General features: G+C 36.9%; 2 protein-coding genes across 4 annotated transcripts in view; one reads left to right on the top strand and one right to left on the bottom strand.

Annotated features, from left to right (window-relative positions):
• LOC107681824 (KN motif and ankyrin repeat domain-containing protein 4-like) overlaps positions 1 to 11,509 on the bottom strand; it is a 12,499-nt gene extending 990 nt beyond the window's left edge. The window contains exons 1-9 of one of the 3 annotated variants that reach the window (XM_016478173.1): positions 11,360 to 11,509; positions 8,384 to 8,457; positions 6,749 to 8,260; positions 6,250 to 6,298; positions 5,752 to 6,084; positions 5,553 to 5,637; positions 4,454 to 4,673; positions 2,389 to 2,531; positions 2,038 to 2,238 (exon numbers count right to left, since the gene is read on the bottom strand). In XM_016478173.1, the coding sequence (XP_016333659.1) occupies positions 2,038 to 2,238; positions 2,389 to 2,531; positions 4,454 to 4,673; positions 5,553 to 5,637; positions 5,752 to 6,084; positions 6,250 to 6,298; positions 6,749 to 8,260; positions 8,384 to 8,411 (2,571 nt within the window). In that variant the 5' untranslated portion in view covers positions 8,412 to 8,457; positions 11,360 to 11,509. Of the gene's footprint in view, positions 1 to 2,037; positions 2,239 to 2,388; positions 2,532 to 4,453; positions 4,674 to 5,552; positions 5,638 to 5,751; positions 6,085 to 6,249; positions 6,332 to 6,748; positions 8,261 to 8,383; positions 8,458 to 11,359 lie in introns of all 3 variants that reach the window. The other 2 variants (XM_016478171.1, XM_016478170.1) reach the window with 2 other exon arrangements.
• A 5,408-nt stretch (positions 11,510 to 16,917) lies between these two features.
• Positions 16,918 to 21,777, top strand: LOC107681836 (angiopoietin-related protein 3-like). Its single transcript, XM_016478188.1, has 7 exons — positions 16,918 to 17,504; positions 18,822 to 18,932; positions 19,520 to 19,631; positions 19,715 to 19,828; positions 19,959 to 20,054; positions 21,004 to 21,273; positions 21,445 to 21,777. The coding sequence occupies exons 1-7, from the start codon at positions 17,022 to 17,024 to the stop codon at positions 21,606 to 21,608; spliced, it is 1,350 nt and encodes a 449-aa protein (XP_016333674.1). The 5' UTR covers positions 16,918 to 17,021; the 3' UTR covers positions 21,609 to 21,777.
• The last annotated feature ends 1,111 nt before the right edge of the window (positions 21,778 to 22,888 follow it).

Here is a 22,888-nt window from a genome sequence, read left to right on the forward strand (position 1 = left end):
ATATTTCAAATGAATGTTCTTCTTTTGAGCTTTCTATGAGTCACAATTACCACAAAAATATTAAGCAGAACAACTGTTTTCAAAAGGAGTAAAAAATAAAAATAATAAAAAAATCTATAAATTTGGAAAAGCTATTTATCTCATCTCTTTTAGTTCAAAAACCTACTGTGATGACCTTGAAAATGCAACAAACTACAATTACTAATATTTTATAATATAACAATGCATTCTATTTTATTTCCGTTTTGAACTCTGTTTATCAAAGAATCCTGAAAAAAATGTATCAGTTTCAAAAAAACAAAAAGCAGCCCAACTATTTTCTACATTGATAAGAAATGTTTCTAGAGTCGCAAATCAGCATATTATAATTATTTCTGAAGGATCATGTGACACTGAAGACTGGAGTAATGATGCTGAAAATTCAGCTTTCCATCATAGGAATAAATGACATTTTAAAATATGTTAAAACAGTAAATGGTTATTTAAAAATTGAAATTATATTTTACAGTATTACTGTTTTTTTTAAGTATTTTTATCAAATAAATGCAGCCTTGATGAGCATAAGAGTCTTCATTCAAAACATTAAAACATTGTACTGATCCCATATTTTTGAATGGTAATGTGTATATATGAATCGAACAGGTGGACATTAAACAGGAAGCTTCTATCTGAACGATTGCAGGAAGTCTTTACAGCACCCGCTCTGTTTCAAAGGATTTATTGGTTCTCAGAGCAGCTCTTCAGTTGTAATGTGACGCAGATGTGTCCTGACTAACGCTCTAGTTCCAGCTGTGGGGGAGCACACTTGACAGCTTTCATTTTGTCTTACATGCATCCACATTCTCTCACTTTCTTTTTCTTTCTCATTCTCTTGCATAGAGGTGATAAAGGCACGTCTGTGTGGGATTATTTCAGAAAGTCTTTGTAAGCATTATTTGTACACTGGAGGCTGTCAGTTCCTGTTGTTTGTATGAAGAGTGTGAGGCTGACATCATGTTAACATGAACTGACCATTTCCAGAGATCAGGCAGGATTGTGTCCAGCAGGTGGCACTTTTTTACAGGTCAACTGTCAAGCAGAAACAGCTCACTGTTGCCCTTCAACCCACACTGAACTTACTCCAGTCTAGAGAGCTGTTGTCTTCCTCCCATTAAGTTTCATTGTTTTTTTCAACAGAAATATTAAAGACAGGCAAATGCAGCATTTGCATTTTTGTTACAGTGCATTTACTAATTACCCTGTACAAATTATTAGCTCACTTCATATTGTTATGCATTCATGTGCAGTTTAAAAAATGGGGGAAGCAGCATTAATATTTGCATTCTAAAATAAAGTCAAAAGTAATTTGACAATACACTCTAAAAAATGCGCTGGGTTAAAAAGGGACAAACCCAGCTATTGGGTTGTTTTGACCCAGCTATTGGGTTGTTTTGACCCAGCGGTTGGGTTCAAAACAACCCAATAGCTGGGTTTGTCCCTTTTTAACCCAGCGCTGGGTTATATTTAACCCAGCATTTTTTAGAGTGATAAAGATCTAACGTATGTGTAAATATTATGTAAAATATATAATACATTCTATAAAACTGGAGACTAAAAATAATAATGTAATAAGCATTTCAAAAAAAGAAAAGCTATTTTTCTTATCCAATTAATTTTAACCATAAATTAAGTTATTGTATAAAATTATTCAAATCTTTGCACATTTTGATTGGATGTTGCCTAAATAGTCCCTCAATTGACATTTGGAAAAAGAAAAAAAAAGAAGATATTGTGTCCACAAATTACCAAATTGTGCTCACAGCTTTGTAAATCGTGGGCACAATTTATTGATTTGTTCCCTTATTTCAGTTAAATCATGGACATATTTTGTACATTTCATTTTACATTTCAACAAAAAGCACATTTCTGCTTTTAAACCCTACGGAAATCTTCTGTATAAACGTGTTATTGGAGCTGTAAAATATACTGTTGGATAAACACGTGGTTAGGTGTTTTTGTTTTCTGTTAAGGTTTGGACAAACATGCACAAGAAATTACCTTGTCTTTTAAATTGACATCGCAGTTCGCTTCCTCTAACAAAATTCGCACAATACTGACGCGTCCCCGATCACAGGCGCTGATCAGTGGCGTGGTTCCTTTATGATCCTGGGCATCAGGATCCGCTCCTTGTTCAAGCAGGAGACGCACCATTGGGACACGTCCATGTCTTACTGCCAAGTGAAGAGCCGTTTGTCCCACCTAAAGACACATTTATTTAGAACAGAAACACATCCATCTTCTGAAACATTACAGAACATGCCAGATCTTATGCAAATCAGCGGTCCATTTCAAATAAATCATTTTGATGTAAGGTGTACACTGAGCCAATTGGCTGATGCCTCCCATCACCTGGCCAACACAGGCGTTGACGTCACCAAGCTCCATCAGCTGCTGGACCACTTTCATGTCTCCTGGTGATTCTACAGCTGTCAAGGAGGCCAGCATGATAGCAGTGTAGCCAGACTTGTTTCTCAGGTCCACGTCACATAAACCTAAGGTTAAGGGAAAGCAAGCACAATTTTTTTTGAATCCCTGAAAACGTAAAGGATGCTAAAAATTAAACCTGAAGCAGGGCAAACTCAAGGTCAATGTTCAAAGAAAGCTGTATTTGGACAAAATAGCTCTTTTTCAAGCCCTAGTGAGCTGCCATCCTGTCTACCACCTTCTAAGGCAGCATCCAAAATTAAATGGAACTCCACAAGTGACAGATTTGGAACACTCTATTTAGGCAGCAACACACTAAAAATATAGCAGTACTCACAAGAAGCAGAAAAGAGACACAAATGACGACTGATTAATTAAGAATTTGATGTTAGCATGTTGCTAAGCTAGCCATGCTATATTCAAAGCATAAAAAGACATAGCACACACAAACAATCCATTGTCCAAAATGAGATAGAAAGTTTGAGTACTTCTATAGCTCCATTTAGCCACTTGTTAGCGACCAACTTTTTCAAGAGGTGTTAAAAGCTTTAAAAATGGGTGTGTTACTGAAATATTTTATGTCTTAGAATAAAACATGAAAACATTCAAGCTTTTGTTAACCACGGACCTTATTTCAGGTATTTAACTAAAAAAAAAAACATTAAAAAAATCCATTGTCTTCAGGCTGATGGAATTGCAAAAAATGGGTTTTATGACACATTCCTGCACCACTCTATTAATACTGTCAGTACTAATTTAAAGGGTTAGTTCACCCAAGAATGAAAATACTGTCATTAATTACTACGCAATGTATTTGAAGCTATATATTTATTGGGTAAAATAGGTTTTGTGGTTCACGCGCGTTCCTGTATCAACGGAAAAAAATCATGAGCAAAAATATGGTAATGTAGGTAATGTACCGTATCCTAACTGCATGAGCTTAATCAGATTTGTCATTATTTTTTACAAAAAAATATCTGGGGGACCCCCCCTACGTCTATTTTTTATTATTATTATATATATATTTTTTAATCTGTGCTTCTCATCCATTCTGCGCTGTCTACGGGTAAGCGCAGCTTTACCATACAGATTTAACTACCTGCACAGCTAAATAAAACAGGCTGGGTGCGGATTACAATTTCTGAAATAAATATATCTGCGAAACGCTGAAACGGTTTCACAGAAGAAAGCCCAATCTAGGACCTGCCCGATACAGCAGCAGAGGACTATTATTTTGCTGAACGAATGGAGGATGACGTCACTGGCTCAGATTTGGTTGACCAATTAGCAGAAAGGGGCATGTCATGACCACCCACAAAGGGAAAACTAATTTTGAAGTCGATCAGTTTTCTACTCGTGAACCAAAAAAAACGAAAATCGAGCCAAAAATCTTGTTTTTTCATTTTTTTTAACAAATTAAAAAACTAAAAATTGACAGTTTTTCTCATTTCTGCTTATTTCATTTAAAATTTGAAAAACAAACTATCAAAACTTACACGGACCAACGTCCATCTCTCTTAGTTCATGTCACGGATGTCACATGGACTATTTTAATGATGTCCTTACTACCTTTCTGGGCCTTGAACGTGTCAGTTCCATTGATGTCTAGGGTCAGAAAGCTCTCGGATTTCATCAAAAACATCTTAATTTGTGTTCCAAAGATGAACGAAGGTCTTACTGGTTTAGAACGATATGAGGGTGAGTAAATAACAGAATTTTCATTTTTGGGTGAACTAACCTTTTAAATGAAGGGATAAAATGCTGTCTAGGTAGGCTGCTACTTTAGCTAGGTTTTGGAATAGATTGCAATCACAGAGAGAAACGTGAATGTTACTCTTCCCATTGAAGTATGCGTTTTCCTTTCTTTAGCCTCAAATAAATCAATTTATAATGTAATTTCCCACACCATAATTAAAGACCTGTTTTAAAACTTCTTTACGAGCAGTTAAAAAGAAGAGAAAATGAAATAAAAAAGTATATCATCACTGACCTGTGTCTAAAAGGAGCTTAACGATGCTGAAGTTACAATGTGACATGCTATAATGCAAAGCAGTGTTCCTATTATCATCCGCCATGTTGACCAGGAACTGAAGGACTGTAGGTGTTTGTGAGTTAACCTCGTTGAGATACACAGCAACAGTGTCAGCACATGCTCCCTCCTCAGCAGAGATGTGAAACCACTGCTGGAACATCACAGTGAGAGCCTGGCTCTGTAAATCAGCAAAGGAGACCAATAATGGAGTTACAACTCAACTGAAAACAACAGATTCCTTTTCCTCTGCATAGTACTGTGGTAACTCATTATCTGGCAGAGTCAGACTTGGCAGAGGAAGCAAATAGTCATTTAGCAGGTGCTTGTCTCCAAAGTGCAGCAACTAACAGTTCACTTACTACAGTGACAATCTGCCTGGAGGTACCTGAGATTAAGGGCCAGATTTACTCATAGCTCTTGCACCAGCGCAAACCTTCTTTTGGCATTAATGCTGTCAGGATTTACTAATGACACTGACAAATTATTGATGAAAAGGTGTGAACACAGTATGGCATGGACACAGTTTTTACAACCAACCTTGTTGCATATGCATTTGTAAGAGTTTCTTTTTCAGAAGTAAAATTTATGGGAGAGTATTTAAATGAATCATGCAATGTGATTTACTAAGTTTTGCGCAAGTCAATTTACTGGCATTTGTGGAATTATTTAATGCTAAAAAAGCATGCCTTAATCCTTAATCTGTGCTTGAAATGGCTGCGATAGTTTCTAATTTGTGCTGCTCTTGGTAGATTGCATTATGGAAATTATATGGATTTGTTTATGTTCTTCAATTTGCTCATTGTCAGTAGATCACCCTCAGAACTTTACACTCCTATAGGCACTTTTATGGGATTCCGGTCTCATGCCAATTTGCCCTGATTAGTAAATCTGGCCCTATATGTCTTGCTCAAGGGTTCATTGGTGATGGTTCATGTCTCATTTCCTGCAGGGATTGGACCAGCAACCTTTTGGTCACTAGCTTCAAACTAGTACACACCACTGCCTAAAATAGACAAGCAGGGAGTATTACATATAAACTAGTTAAGTTGAATATTACCATTTCATCATCAGGCTCTGACACTTTATCCATGTGGTCTCTCAGGAAATAACATGCCTCTATGAAATCTTTATCAACAGCTTCCCTGGGGGGGGGGACAGGTGGTTTCCAACAGTGTTTAAAATGTTAAATAAATGTAAGAATTTAAAAGTTTAAAATTTAAAAATTTAAAAGAAACCTAAAGATGAAATCATCTCACCTGTTTTCCTTCATTGTCTGGGATTTCTGATCTGAGTCCACGCTAAAAGAAATGCAATCCTTCTTCTCTTCCTCTGTTTGATCCTCTAGAGCTCTTGCCTGACTTGTTTTCTTGTGCAGATGTTCTTGTTTTGTGGTCTCTACATCTATGGCATCTTCTTTTGGACTGAATTCTGCATTTTTACTTTTGTGTGTTTGTATGCTGGAATCTGTTGTCCATGTGGTCCATAATTTGCCTTCTTCTTTAGTCGTATTCTTCTTAAGGCCAACATCCACTTCTGCATGCTCTTCTAGTTTGATAGCATTACTTATTCCCTCTGTCTCCACGCTCCCACTTCAGAATGTTGAAGGTCAAAGAGTATTAGTATTCTGAATCTGAAGTCACTGTTTTAGTGGATTAGTCTGAAGTCATTGTGTATGACTATACAAAAAAAACTTTATATTCCAAGACCATTAGTACTGTTTAACATAAAATTGCCCATAGTGGTGATATATTTACCTGTCTCTTATGCTGATTGTCTTCAGATGTTCTGTCTTGGGGTTCTCTCCTACTTCAGGAAGGATTTCCATCATTTTATAGTCTTGCAATTCACAGAAAAGCCACAAAAGACCATCATACACATTTACATCATACAATGTCAGTAGAAGAAATAGCACTTGTAGAATAGCTTGTAACTTGGACAGTATCCTCAAAAAATAAACATTTTAGTTTAACAACCCCTAAAGCAGGGAGGGATCTCCAACCCTGCTCCTGGAGAGCTAACGTCCTGCAGACTTCAGTTCCAACCCGGCTCCAACACACCTGTCTGCAATTATCGAGAAGCCCTGAACACCTTGATTAGCTGGATCAGGTGTGTTTGATTGGAGTTGGAGCTCAAATCTGCAGGATGGTAGCTCTCCATTAGCAGGGTTGGAGACCCCTGCCATAGAGGGTTCATATTAGTACCCTTTGAGGGTACCCCAGTGATAAGATACCCCAATTGAGTGCAGAGTCATACCTGATTGTGAAGCATCACCAGTAGGAAACACATACAGGGTAAGAAGGGTGACTAAAGTTGTTAACTGCTCTTGAATAGTGCAGACACGTGAAGGCAAGTGATCTGAAGACATTTTCCCTGATGAGTCATCTTTGCAAAGGCATTCCCACTGCTCCTGAAGGAGCTCTTGTAATCTTTTCACATGGTGCTCCATGTCTGCATGTGATACTGAAGGTTGATCCAGAACTTGAGGTGCGGTTCCCTCCTCTGTTGGCATCTTTTGCCCACTTTCCTGCTGTTCTACCACAGGTTCAAGACTTTGTGTACTTACTAAGGAGCTCTCAGATGAAATCACCTTGGCCAGTGTGCGCCCCATTTCAAGCTGTACGGTCAACTGCTTGATCTTCTCATCCTTAAGAAGACTCTCCTCTACTTGCTGCTTCAGCAAACATCTAGACTTGTCCATCTCTACCTCCAGTTCATGAAGTTTCTGTTCCAGCAAAACAACTTTCCTCTGTAGAGTTTCAGTGAGAGACTTAGTTTTGTCTCCATTATCCAAGAGATCTCTTTCTCGCGAGACCGTCTTACGTCTTTCAATCTCTGGAAGGATTCTTTCAGTAGCTGAAGTCATTGCAACTGCATCAACTTGTTCAGAAGAAGCCTTGACATTTTCCTCTAGCCGGTCATATTCTCGATTCATCCAGTCATCACTTGCTTTGTCTTGATTTTCTCTGGCAGACGAAGGAGTGTCCCAGTTATTTATGTGTAGAGGAGCAGTAAGAACATCCTGTGGCCCGGTGGTTTTGTTTTGGGAATGTAACTGGAGTAAAAGTCTCTCTCGCTCCTCCTGCATAATACATATCTGCGCCTTGAGCTCAGGAATGACTCTGATCTCCTCTTCCAATTCCCCAACTCGTTCAAGAGCTGCAGTGAGCCGCTGGAGGGTCCCGTTTGGTCTACCTATCCTGCTGTCTGAAGCGTGGAATACATCTTCAGAGGAGCCGTTTTCTTGCATTAGATATTCCTTGGGGCTGCTGGGGCTGGTTGGATCCTCGGTTGACTCGGAGCGCTTTCTCAATAAAACAGTCAAGGGTAAACTGGAGGCTCTCAAGAGATTTGGCCTGACATAACATCCTAAGGGCTGCTCATCAAAAGCCTCCATCTCTGCAGATGTGAAGGACTTGTAGATAGGTTCTCCCCTCCTGACATAGCCAGCAGACACACTGTCACTAGATCGAAACTCGAAATGTTGTTGAGAGTCTCCTAGTTTGGTTTTGGGCCAAAAAGTGCTGACTGAGTTCCATTCTGTAGCTCTGCATCCATAACCCGGAAGGCTTAAGTTACGTGACAGGACACCATTATTTTGTACTCTTTGCCTTCTCTGCATTGGCACCCTCCTAATGGTGTTACCCTTCTCAATGTCATCGACATACTTGAGAAAGTCCAGGTCCAGATGGAATCCATAGGGTGTCTCTACAGAATAGGAGGGTGGCCTTCTTTGGCTCCCATTCTCTTTTGGAGAGATGCCGTTCTCTAAAAGAAAAACATAAGGGTGAGTTGCAGAAGTGATGCACAGTATACAAAACAGTCCAAATGTATTTAGACCACTGAAACTGCAGTACCACATGTTCCTAAACAAAACGGGGTGATTCATACCTTTTTTGGTTTCCATTGTTCTTAGCATAAGTCTGTTTTCAGCTTCATGTGGTTTTTAGTTTGCCTCCTGCCACCTGAGGACAAAAAGACGTTGCTGTTAAGTGTTAAGTGAAACAGAATCAAGCACTTCTGAATGCTGTGAACACAAGTTGAGATCAAAGTAGTTTGTGCATGAGTATTTTGCAGATGTACAGAGCAAGACTCTTTCTTCTCTTTCTCTCTATCCCTCCCCATCTCTCTCTCTACCTCTCTTTGACCACGCAGCACTTTCAAGGCACCACAGAAGCAGCCACAGCCCAAACAATGTGAGCTATGCAGTAAACACACAAATAGCTGAGACCAAACACTTCCACTGGCTCGCATACACACAGACAACCACAGATGCACACCTTGGCATCGCTCACACTGGTAGGAAAAATCCATCTTATCAAAAATTGCAGCAGCCCTTCTTTCATACCTGTCTGTTTTACCATTCTACTCTATCAGTAGAGATCGGCCGGACAAACACACAAATGGGGGCTGACCTTTTTTGGTTATGACATACCTCAGAACCTGGCTATAATAAGGTAGGCTGATCTTAAAGTACTGATATAACAATTGAGGTATATGGGCCATGTCAGACAAAAATGCATTGCTGATATAGTCTTATGTTGATAGGAAAATGGGGCTGCAGGATTCTTGTCCGAAACACACTTATAGAAAATATCCTGACAAATGTTTCCTGTATCCTGAAGGTCCATAAATAGCCACTAAACAAGAGGGTATCTAATCTAACTTAGCTCTAGTATAGCTCTAGCCCTAATTAATCACACCTAAACCGGTCTTCAGGATCACTAGAAACTTCCAGGCAGGTGGGTTAGAGGTAAACTCTGCAGGAAAGTGGCCCTCCAGAAGCAGGATTGGACACTCCTGTTGTGTAGGTACACGTAAACAGTGTTGGTAGAGCACATGTTTAAAATTAACAAGTAGACACACATAGACTGACATGACCCCATTGTCACCTCTCTCATATGCTGACATGACATATGCTGAAATTTACTCTATGCTAGTATGTGAACACACGTTTCCAGCTACATAAGCTTGAATCTCACCCTTATCGCAAGAGACACAGGTGGCTTTGCTTTAAACGGTCTTCTACACTCAGTTTTCTCTTTCAGGTCAACAATTAGGTGGAGCATCAGTTTGAAAATTGCTAGTTTAGTTAAAGAATGTTACACTGTTGACATGTTTAGAACTAGCTACCTGAAAGTGCCACATGCAGTATAATGGCACAGAATTTGATGTTTAATCCCCCTTGAGTACTTGTAGAGTATATATCTGTCCTAATGCTGAAAATTAATTTACACCATTATTAGCTGTAATATAAATACTAAAGCATTATGAGTGCAGTTAATTGCTTCTACAGACAACTTTAATGTGAAGTCTTTATTCAGACATTGTAGAAGATTTAGGATTGATTTGGTCACTTTCACAATGTAGTCTGTGTTCACTGAGTAAGGCACACTCCATTTCACAGTAATGATTATTGTTCCCTTTTCTTTTTTGCAGCACTAAGGGGAAAAAAATCCCTCCTCTCATTAAATGTATTTCTCTCCACTGCATTCTTTCTTACACCACAAATTGGACTGAAACTCATGAGGACTTAAAAACTGCTACCGCTGCAAGAACAAAATTTGAAACTCCGTGTACTCTGAACGGAGCGGACAATTTCAGGTTTTAGGTCAGGCTCGGAGGATGGAAAATAAGACCAAACTGGAAACTTGAGAGGAACAAACATTTTAGAGAGTTTCAAACTAGTCTGCTACAACTGGAAGTTGTTTTTGTTTTTTTTTACTTATATTTGAATTTGAGTTTAGTCATATACAAGGTAACTTTGCTGCACAATGACTGTGTGGTTTTTCTAAGTGAGTCTTTTCATATCTCTCCTAATTGTGCTATCACTAAAATGTGTCTCTCCTGTTCTCTCTTTTATCTCTGAATAACATATTTTATGCTAGCTTTGTTTTGACATGCACATTTAACAGTGCAAGTAGACCTGATTCACTGTCACATAAAACAGACTGCTGGTCCTGCACACTTTCTCACTCACTCACATTTTTAACACACAATAGAAAGACGTTTTACTCTTCCTGTTTGGCCCTGTAAGCGGTGTGGTTTCCTTGGCTCAGGTCCTCATTCTTTCTCCTTTGTTTGGAGCTGGCTGGAGGACTAAAGCCAGAGATTGGTTCTCCTGCTCTCTGACCCCCATCACCCTTTGACTTTATGGAGAGAGGGGGTGTTGGAGAGTCTCTGCTACTGGACTTTTCAGAATGACTGCTGTGACTATCTGTCTATCTACTATCTGTCTACACACACGTTCTTATCCTTAGAGTGTTGTTCCATCTCTTCCTCTGTGGGATTTTTTCCATGTCCACAGTATTTGGACCATGCCAACAATCTTGTCTCTCTGCCAACAGCAATATGTGCACGCACACCAGTTACATGAGAAGACATTTGTGCAGCAAAGTAAATTCTGACTCACTGTATAATCAAACACATGTGAAACATTGGGCACTTGGTGCCTGAGAAACATTCAAAAAGTGTCTTCTAAAGTCACCATTTGAAACCTCCTGTTCATTGGCTCCTGTCACAAAAACTACGCAGTTCAGGACATCTCTCGATTGTTTAACTGACCCAGTCATTACATCAGAGGAAAGTCTTTGAATCTCATTTGAGACACCCCAAAAAAATTGACTTCCTGAGAATTTGTTTGTCCAAAATAAACAAATGACGTATCATATGGAAGCAAATTGACACACCCAGATTACACTAAAACACTTTTTTGCAATATTCTAACACAGTAGAAAAAAAGCAAATGCCTGGGCACCCAGAGTTTAAAGATATCCTTAGAGATTTGCTCAAGCTCTATGACATTACTTCTCTAATGAGTTGTTTAAATATTCACACTAAATTTGATATTTTAGGGCTGTATCTTACCTTAAACATCACAAGTCTGCCATTGTGTCCTCTCTGTGCTGGAGTTTAGCCTGTTCACCTCTTCACTTTTCTCCTTCTTCTGAGAGGCTTCAGAGGGGAAGGCAGACAAAAGACATTCAAGCAATGCCAATGTAAAATTCTTGCAAAACATAAGCAGTGTTATTGTGTGTGGAATAGGAGGCGGGTTGTGGGCACTCTGGCCTTTCATGACTCCGCCTCCTGCCCAATCAGAGCCACTGGGTGGGAGGCAATCTGCATTATTCCTCCAATCAAAGTAAGAGGGCGGGCTCAACAACTGAGCGGTGGGCGGAGCTTTGTGCATAACTGCATCTGAGGGATGTTTCTCAAAACAGTATCCATGTGATGGCAGGGGGCCCGAGTTTACTAGTACAATCTGGGGCACTCACGAAACTAGCCCTGCATGAAGCTGGGTGAAAGAGGACCCTAGTGTAACCCGTCAGAACCTCAGAGCACATGTGGCTAAAGCCGCCACCCACATGCTTTAAGTGTAATTCAATCCACTGTAACATAGTGCTCACCATCCATTATAATCATGGAAATAGTGCAGGGCTTTTCATGAGTATAGGGCACAGAGTGGTTGAGGCTCTCTCAGGACATGCCATTCATTCTTTATGTATCTCCTTTCTCCTCTGGTCTTCGTTTTAATAGTATTATTGGAGATTTTCAGCAACAGCATCAACAAAGCAATGCTTATTGAACACAGAAATCAGGAAAGGCTGACTACGTTTACAAGAATTTAAAATGCTGAAAATGAATTCTCTCTTCTTTTCCGTTTTAGCTCCCCTTGTGAAAAAGAAGCACACTTATTTTTAAAAAGATTACATATTATGGAAATAACATACTTTAAAGAGTGCAAATTAAATGTAATGTTTTTGGACAAAATTGTATGTTACATTTAAATGAAAATGTAGCTTTATTATAGTTTAAATTTATATGAAATGCAGTTAGTTGAACATGAGTGTTTTTAACCCAGTTATTTTTATTTTTGTATTTTTGTATTTATTTCATAATTACTTCTAAAGTAAACTAAAACACACTTTAATGCCATTTTATTGAAACTTGTGTCATTTATGTACATATAAATTTGTTATACTCAATTGTTACACAGTTTTTAGTACATTTAAAAAAATATTAACTTATATTAACTTAATATATCGAATAAAACTACTTTTAACTACAGTTAAAATTCTAATGAAGTATTAAAAAAATAAAATTAACCCCCCCCTCCCCAAACAAAAAAGTCCCCCAATGTCTCTGGCACTTATAGCCCTGGTACTTTGAATCTAAGGGTGGGAAAATACATGCAAAAAAAAAAAAAGCTAAAAAATAAGTTCATATTTTTAGGCACAAATGACACAGATTTCTGAAAATAGGCCCTTTACATTTTTCATGCAAACTCATTTGAATGGAATCAGTTTTAAATGGTGTCTAGGAGAGAGTGAACTATATTAGCATATAAAACACTTCACTGCTTATGACTTTAATGCTTATTAGATTAGTTATGTGGGTTTGCCTCCAGGAAAATAAATGCACATTTGTAGAGTCCTAAATAACTCAAATAAAATCCCACTTCAGAACCAAGTCGTTTGATTTTTTATTTACTTATGCCAATGAATTCTTCACTTTTATGGGTATTTTACTTGCTAAAGCCTGAGGGTTAGACATAATTGGTTGCAATTTTAGATTCACACTAAACTAGAAGTAACATACAGTACATTATAGTCTGAGTAGAAATGATTGTCATTTTGTGATTTCAGTTTCTTTCATAACTGTATTCAGATTTTTTCTATAATGATGTATTTACACATTTCTGCATGCTTGTATTCACAAAGAGGTTGAACCATCAGTGATATAAGAGAAGGCTGTAAATAATGTGCATTGAATACAATCTGTGTGTAGGCTATTCAATAAACCCATTCGTAACAAAAACATTAGGAAACAAATATGGCTTTATCAATCCTTGTTCAAACCATACAAACAGCATGCTATAGGGTTGAACATAAAGATTGATTGCTGGTCCATGAGAAATTATCAATTCAAGCTTTAATCCAAATCTTAAACAACAAACATATGATAGGTGATACACACATTAAAGTGTTCACCTACTTATACAGCTCTTCAGACACGCATTCCTTGTGTTGGACAAAATCGGGGATGAGGTCAGGTTTGTTGTTTTTTTTTACTGTGTCATTCTTATGCAAGTTAACCTTTAACTGGAGGTGGCCCAAAGCTTTTTGATTTACGTTTGTTGGAATTCTGCTTTGAGTTCAACAGAACTGATTTCACAATTTTGTATTTTTAGTCCACAGGTTGTGAAGGTCACAAACAAGCATGCATAAAGTTGTATGATCAGCCCCCTTATATAATCATTTGTGTTTTGTTTGGCTCTCTCACTGGCTTTTGAGCCAGTTGAAAAACTTTGACTATGATGAAAAATTCAGAGGTATCGTCGTCCCAGTCTCTGCTGAAATAGAAAGCAGAGGGACACAGAACGATCTTTCAGGAAAATAGGAAATAATCTCACTGCCATGCGGCAATGGACAGCGGTATAGTTATAGCTAATGGTTAGTTTTGGTTTTAGTAGGACGCTGGAGAGCTATGAAGTCAGAACTGATGATATTAGCAGCTGTAGCCTAAAGACTCTATACACACACACACACACACACACACACACACACACAGTCTTGGGCAACCTTGGTCTTTTATGATTTTCAAAATCAAAGTAGCTGTCATTGGTAAATAGAGGGTTATTTTGTCACAGTGACCACAGCACATCAAATCTAGTGCACACAACTCTATAATCTGAAAGGGCAAGGTGCCAACTGAATTGCAAAATAATGGTCAAATATATAGTGTTGCATCAACTCACAGGAAAAAAAAATCCTTTCCTTATTATCATTTAGCTCTTTATTACTGGTATCTGCTCAGGCAAGCATTAAGGCCCATTCACACCAAGAACATAAACTATAAAGATAACTATAAAGATAACGATATTAGCGTCAACACCAGCGAACGATATCGTCTGTTTATTCTAAGCGCACGAGCGTCTGCCGCTTTAAATTCTCGAGCTCATTATGGCAGGATGGATTCTGATTGGCTGTCAATGTTTTTATTGTTCATCAGCTGGAAAAAAATCATTCTGAAAGTGATTCCAACGATATCGTTTCTCTGTGACTTTATCGTTATAGTTGAAGGTGTGGACTCTGCTATTCTTTAATATTGAGAACGATTTTTAGAACTATATCTTTATCATTATCTTTATAGTTATCGTCCTTGGTGTGAACGGGCCTTTAGTATTATATTGCACAGACTTCATGTTTGTATGCTAGTGTGCTATTCTAAACTCAGCTTAAAATTGCACACTGGGTAGGTACAAAATTTGGATTTGAACTTACTAAAATAAAGTTCAAATTATATCATAGTTAATAAATTAACATACTACATCATAAATCCTCTCCTGTGGCCTCATGGGATAAAACGTCCATCGAACGCGCACCTCAGAATCTTGTCGGAAGCAGTAGGTCATCTAGGTACTTTTAGCCTACTGTTTTTCGAATACTATGAATTCGGACACACTACTTTTGTCATACTGTTTTTCGCATACTATATATTAGGGAAGTATTCGATTTCAGATGCAGTGCAAGTGTTATGGTGTGTTCAAGTCCTCCTGGGAAGTTTGTATTTGCGAAAGTCATAATTCGCATATCAGATCATATTATCAGTTAAGACACTTTGAAGCAAAGATGGCGATTTATCTTTTGGCGATTAAAAAAATTCTACAAAAAAAAAAAGATGAATAAAACAGTGCATCAGTGTTTTTAATTTAAATTAATGAAGGTGCTGATGAATATAATATATATAATTATTTTATAATAATTATTATATTATTATTATTATTGTGTTATACGTTTTGCAACTTATTGTTTTGTTTGATTGTAAATGAAAAAAAGTCTATTAATTCCAGCAAAAAGTCAAAAGCTGAACTTCTTTTAAAAAGTGTGCCTCTACAATTATTAATTTGGCTGATAATTAGAACAGTTATATTAATTTTTGGTTGAAAAATCGCTATACAAATTTTAATTTGTACATTTTCTTTACGATTTACTTTTAAATTTAAATTAGTTTAAATTATTTGGGCAATATTAAAGTAACCGTTTACAAGGAAATACAATTTAGTGTGCGAAAAGCACAAAGCATTGCAAAAAAGCATTCTGTGTGAACTGATCCTAAGGCTCACTATATTAGGAAATTCTGGAACTGTTTCACCATTTCCCATTTTGTGGAATGCCAATCTGTTATACAGTCAAATCCAAGCCAGACAAGTATTCAAATTACCGTCTGTCTTATGCACATTTTCATAATGTGTGGTATACTAAGATTATACAAGAGACTTTTATGGCTGCAAACTATCCTTACTTTTCCCTCCATTTTGTCAAAACAATCTGGGAACCTCAGGTCATTCTCCTAAATCAATACTAGCTCACAAACAGTCACACATAAAGTCAAATATGGTCCATCCTGACCTATTTAAAATACTATGAAAGGATTTCTAAATATATATTTAATATGGTAGGCCACAGAGCCCAACTGTACTGTGCTTTCCTGTAGTACTGTTACTTTTTGTTTAACTTAAAATAAGTAACCTGATTGCCTTAAAATTGAGAGTTTATTGAAACTAACAAGTTGAGTTAATACAAAGAAAGAGACTGCTTAATCAACACTCAAAGTAGGCTATTATTTTATCTGAACAACATTAATTATTTAAGTTGATTTGACAAAAAGAAAAAGTTGTGATAAATCATGAAAATATATATGTATATTTTCATATATATATATATATATATATATATTTTTTTTTTTACAGTGTGAATGCAATGTAAGTCGCTTTGGACAAAAGTGTCTGCCAAATGCATAAATATAAATGTTCTGGAAAACTGCTTATTAATATTTGAAAAACAATCACCAAATCAAGAGTCATGAGGTGCAACGGAGGTCAAGGTCTTTTAACCTATCAAATAATTTGACCTTTTTATAATAAGACAAGTTTAGTTCAGATTATAAAATATCATGGGGTCTACTTTAATAATAAATCTTTAATAATATTTATGAATGATAAATTAATACTATTTATAAAAAAAGTACTTTAAAATAAATACTAAAACATTTTATTAAAAAAATATTTTTTATGTATTTCATATTTGTAATATTTTTATGAAAGCACTTTTTTTTTCTTTTTTTTTTTTCAAGTATTCAAATGTGAGGAAAATATACTTTTTACTTCATGGTTACACCACATGAGAGGCATTAAATTGAACATCAAAATCAAATGGAAATTAAATCCAATAATACAAATAGAACATTTATGAATTTTGAAGATTTTTTTCTTTATCATGGTCAGTCTTACTGGTCATTTATCTTCACAGATCCTTTTGACAGATCCTAAAACTGAATGTTGCATGATGTTGTGAGCTGTGAATATAGCTGAAACGTTGTGGTATTTGAGCGCTGGGATTTATAAAAGTCTATAACCGGTCACCATCACCCTGCTTAATGATTAACAGGAGGAGGCCCGTAAAAGACGTTCAAAACTGTGGGCTTCTCACTGTGAGCACCATAGCAGTCTTAATCTAAAGAAGCAGCCATGAAACTGCTTGTGCTGTTGCTCCTTCTGGCATTAACTCATTCCTTCCCTACAGAACCCACCTTTCCTGAACATCAGACAGAGAGCCGCTTACGCTTTGCTGCTCTGGATGAAGTTCGGCTTTTGGCAAATGGCCTTCTACAGCTGGGCCATAGCCTGAGGGACTTTGTGCAGAATACCAAGAGTCAAATCAAAGATATTTTCCAAAAGCTCAATATCTTTGACAAATCCTTCTACCAACTTTCTGTGCTGGCCAGTGAGATCAAGGAGGAGGAGGAGGAATTGAAGAAGACCACCGTGATCTTAAAGGCAAATAATGAGGAAATAAAGAGTCTGTCACTGGAGATCAACTCCAAAGTGGAAGATATCATAAAAGAGAGGAAGCATCTGAGGAGGCAGGTGGGAGGCTTGGAGGAGAAGTTAAGCGGTCTGTCCCAGAGTTTGCTCTCAGCTGAGCAGGTGGTTGAAATCTCCACGCTCAAGGTAAGGCAAGATCTGTAACGCTTTGGATGTCTTGGATAGAAACAGAAAATCCTCAAATGTAATTAAGCAAGATGATTTATATGTAGGTAATTTATTCACATTCCAGGGTTGACGATTTAAGAACTGACTCTTTTTCAATTCATGATAGTGAATTTGAACTGAATTAGCCACATGTTGGCCACATGTTGAATTGGAATTTGAAGAGGCAGGGAAGAGTTCAACAATTCCTAAAATTCAACAATAACATGAGAGAGGAATTTCTTTAGTCCAAGTTTTAGAAAAAGCATTCATATTTACAACACGATATTTAATTTTTTTTTATTTATATCATGAATGTGCATCATTCTTTTTAAACATATGGATGGAAATCTTTCTCTAAACTAAGGTAAGCAGTGTCAAATTAGCACAACCATATTTCCTTTTTATTTTCCACCACATTGCTTTCAGATAACGTTATTTAAAAAAAAAAATAGTATTGACAAAATCTATTGATTATAAGTTCCTATAAGTAATCTATTGATTGCTCAGTTTCGAAGAGTAAAATTTTGAAAAGTGGAAAGGTTAAAAAGTTCAATAATATAATAAATATAAATATTCAATAAAGACATAAATATTCAACAATGAAAGATATTCCCAAAGATATAACCAAGTTTTAACCGAATTAGAGCCTTATAGGAATTGTGTTTTCTTCCCATGGTCCAAAAATAATCATTTATATAGTGAAATGTATATAAATTATACATATTTTAATATTTTAGTATGTGGCATTTACAGTAGATTTATGCATTTGGATTAAATTTGTAAATGGAAAAGGTACTGGTAATTTTTTAACCCTAAAACTCAGTGCAATGCATAATTCCTTTATATTAACACAGTGCATTGGACAATGCCTTTTATCATTCATAAATTAATTCATTCCATCTGAATTCTACCTCCTTATTTGATTTAATTTTCATTTATTTACTAATATAATTTCCTAATTTTAATTTCCATTTTAATCCCATCTCTTTGTTTGATTTTCTTTTAATCTCTTAATTGAATTTCCCATTTTAATAATACTTCCTTATTTGATTTCATTTCCTAATTTAATTTAATTTTAATCCTGCTTGTTTTAAATTTGACTTGCAATGTCCTGTTTGCCACCTCAGTACAAATTGAATTCTCACTTCAGTTATGAATAGCATATAACTCTGTGTCAGGTTCACAATTATGTTTGACAAAAGGCCCCAAGACAGCGGGGAAAACATCTGGGACTCTAGCAGATGTGATCTCTAATTGTCTATGCCGTGCTCAGGTTTTGTTGTTGTTGTCTATTAGGAGATAATCCTGACCCAAGAAAAGAGCATCACTGATCTGCTGAAGGCTGTGAGGGAACAGAGCGAGCAGCTCAACAACCAAAGGACCAAAATCAAGGGCCTGGAAAATAAAGTACAGTATTAAGATACCAGCATGGAACTCTAGATGGCGCAGTCACATAGGTCAAACTCAATCTGACATAATGACATCATTATCACATGGCGCAGCTGCGGCATGCTTTAGAAACCCTCCACCTCCCCCAGCTCCACCTGTATAGATCTGCTATGGGGGGATTCATGTATGCTATATGGTGGTTGTTTCATATATGTGCAGCAGCAGCATTTCTTAAATGCTCACAGCAGCATGTCTGTGGATGTGTTGGCAATACCGAGTCTTGGTACTTGCTCAGCCGCAGCAGCAGTGTAGCAGATTTATTCCGCCAAGACCAAACACATTAACATTGCCATGTATATTACCATGCTAAACTCTCAGAGAGTTATCGTGACAGAAAAATATATTTTAAATCGCCTGGCTTGTTGGTAAGCATGGTATTACTTAGTTAAGTGATGGGACTTTGCACCCAGCAGACATTAAAATAGACTAAAATACCCCATAGGCCTGCAGTGAAAGAGGAACCTCAGCCAGATACTGTATGGGATTTGGAAACCTCCTTATGAATTTTGAGTTTGAGTGTTTCTAAGTTTTCAATTTCTACCTAGTTCAACTCTGCACATATCCAGGAAACTGATGAAAATTTGGACAGGAAGCACCAAAGCAACAGCCTCTCAGGATATCTACCATACTTCACATCTGATGGGAGCTTCTCAAGCAGTATGGGATGCAGGAATGGTTTGCTTTGCAAAATGTTATTGCATCTGTTCAATTGTAGACCCACATATCAGGTTGTGTTTTAGATCTTCCAAAAGACTGCGGCGAGGTCTTCAGCCGAGGACAGAAATCCAGTGGCCTGTATGCCATTAAACCTCACGAGTCACAACCGTTTCTTGTGAAATGTGAATTCACTGACGGTAAGGATAAGGCATTTTCTTTCTCAGATCTCTGATTTCTGAAAACAGCCAGAGGTGATTTCCTTCCACAGAAAAGAGATTCTCATAAAACTTTAAGATGACAGTCTCTTTGTGATATTGTCATCCACAGAGGGAGTGTTCACTGTCATCCAGCGCAGACATGACGGCTCTGTAGACTTCAACCAGTCCTGGGAGAAGTATGAGGATGGATTTGGGGACTTCAGCAGTGAGCTAAATCAAGAATGTTGTGCTCATAAACTGAATGTGTTCAGTCTGTGATTATAGAGTAGAGCACAATGGAGCGCTCTGTGATTGGTGTTGAGAAGTCTGAATCTTAACGCCTTACTTTTAGTATCTTTTTACTACATAATTTCACAGTATGTCCAATTTGACAAGCATTCCTCTTTTATAATGTTGCCTTCCTTGTCCCAGTATGTTCTTATGAGACATCCTGGCATAAAAACTTTCAGAAGAAATATAGTATCTGGTCACGCATGTGGTTACAGCCTTGTGTCAGAGTAGGCTATTTGGAATTCATATACTGAAATTCTGGTAGTATTGCAAATAATTATTCCGTTTCTGTGTTCCCCGCAATTAATATTAAATATTCTAAAATATTTTACTTTTAAAATTTAATGAAATTTAAATTTAAACTAAGTGGTTGAAGGTCAGTGCAAATAAGATAAACAAGCATTTACCCTTAACTAGTGAAACTAGTGGTAAGAAATAACAATAATATTAAAAAATAATAATAATAAAAATAAAAAATCTTTTTAAAAAATCTGTACTTTTGAAGGTCAGTGAAAATAAGCTAAACAAGCATTTAACTAGTGAAACGTGAAACTAATGGTAAAAAAAATGTTATATATAAAAAAAAGATTTAAAAAAAAAAGAAAGAAAAAAAATCTAAGGTTCTCCAATAGTCTTTTTTTTTTTTTTTTTGGAAAAAAATTTTTTATATTCTACTAAAAAGGGTGATGTTTATCAAAAAAAATTTTTTACAGTCTACTAAAAAGGGTGATGTTTATCAAATAATCTGAACTACTGTTAATTATATTATACCATACACCTGTATATTATGATATTGGACTGCCATAGTACTCCAATGTAATATTAAGTGATTTATAATACTATTATACAGAGAGCTGGATGTCTCAGATGTCTGTGTTTTGTAGGTGAGTTCTGGCTGGGGCTAAAGAAGATCTATGCTGTTGCCCATCAGGGACACTCGCTCCTGCATGTCCAGATTGAGGACTGGAGGAAGGAGAAGCATTTCATGCTTTATCAGTATATCCTGGAGGACGCCGCCTTCAACTACACCATCCATCTGAAGCTGCAGACCGGTGAATCCAGCTCTGCTCTGGATGAACACAGTGGCTTCAGGTTCTCCACTAAAGACCACAACGATGGAAACCGTGATCCAAACTGTGCTCAAGACTACACAGGTACATGCGATCATAAGCAGACCTTTTCATTGAGTGTTTCTGTGCAAAACTAATATATCAAGTAGCGACTTTGTTGTAAATACCTATTTTTGAGGTAATCCCAGTGCTTTTGAATAATAGTGTGCTTGGAAATTGCAAACTAAATTATTTTTCTCTCTCTGTTTCCTTTAGGTGGGTGGTGGTTTAGCATTTGCGGCGACATTAACCTGAATGGCAAGTGTATTCAGAGCAGACCTCGTAAAAAGGGAACCCACTGGAAACCTGGCAAGGGAACCACCAGCTTCAAGGCCTCAAAAATCTCCATTAGTCATCTCACAAAGCCACAACCCCCTTAATATCAACAGTATGAGCAGAAGCACATATGATTGCATTCATGCTGAACAATTGCATCTTGGTTTTTACAAAGTAACCGTTTCATGGACATGACAAAGTTCCCATTGATGAGTATGAACCTATCAATATGATGCAGTAAAAAAAAGTAAAAATGGGACATTTACACTGTGATTAGTCCAGTGAGCTCCACATGATTCAGTTTCTCCACCAGTCATCTTAATTACATTGTAAAGAGTCCAACCAGGAAACCTCTCATTTAACCTTCTGAGAGCCACTTTCAGCCATGTGTTTAAATGAGTCACATTGACCTCAAGATGTCATATGCACAGTTGTACAGCTTTTGCTATTTTTGCACTACTTCCAGTACATACACTGAACAAAATTATAAACGCAACACTTTTGTTTTTGCCCCCGTTTTTCATGAGCTGAACTCAAAGATCTAAGACTTTTCTATGTACACAAAAGGCCTATTTCTCTCAAATATTGTTCACAAATCTGTCTAAATCTGTGTTAGTGAGCACTTCTCCTTTGCCGAGATAATCCATCCACCTCACAGGTGTGGCATATCAAGATGCTGATTAGACAGCATGATTATTGCACAGGTGTGTTGCGTTTATAATTTTGTTCAGTATATATATTTTTATTCATTATTTTGTTAACATTAAATTCTACATTATATTTCATTCAATAAAGCAATAAGCCCCAAGAAGCCGTGGTTTACAGTGAATTTATAACCGCTAAGGGGCATTGTTAGGCACGACGCGAAGCGGAGTTCACTGTAAACCACGGCTTCACGGGGCTTATTGCTTTTATAAAACGGTTATTCCATATACGTAGTAAGGTTTCACAAAATAAAACAGAGCAAATAAAGTGTAATGATATTAATAAAAACATTATTCTTCAGCCAAACAATGTAGTGCCTCAGAAAATGTTGTGGTTCCAACAAAGTGGTTGCCGAGCAACACACAGAAGTAAAAAAAAGGTGTATGTTTGTAGAGTAATTTACAACAGCTTCAAACTTGGCTCAACAAATCAGAATCAAGCACCGGAACTCTCCGTTTTATAAACATGTATTTAAAATGATCAGATGGCTTATCATTTGCTGAATTTCTAACATCTTATGTAATAAATGGTAAAAATAAAAAAATAATAATAAAATAAAAAAATAGCAATAAAATCAGAGGAATTTTCAGCGGAACATACATTGTGAAAGAGAGAGAGAGAGAGAGAGAGAGAGAGAGAGAGAGAGCAATAGCAATGATGTTCATAGCTGATGCAGTAT

The sequence above is a fragment of the Sinocyclocheilus anshuiensis genome, unplaced genomic scaffold, assembly GCF_001515605.1.
Source record: "Sinocyclocheilus anshuiensis isolate Anshui unplaced genomic scaffold, SAMN03320099.WGS_v1.1 scaffold436, whole genome shotgun sequence".
Lineage (NCBI taxonomy): Eukaryota > Metazoa > Chordata > Actinopteri > Cypriniformes > Cyprinidae > Sinocyclocheilus > Sinocyclocheilus anshuiensis.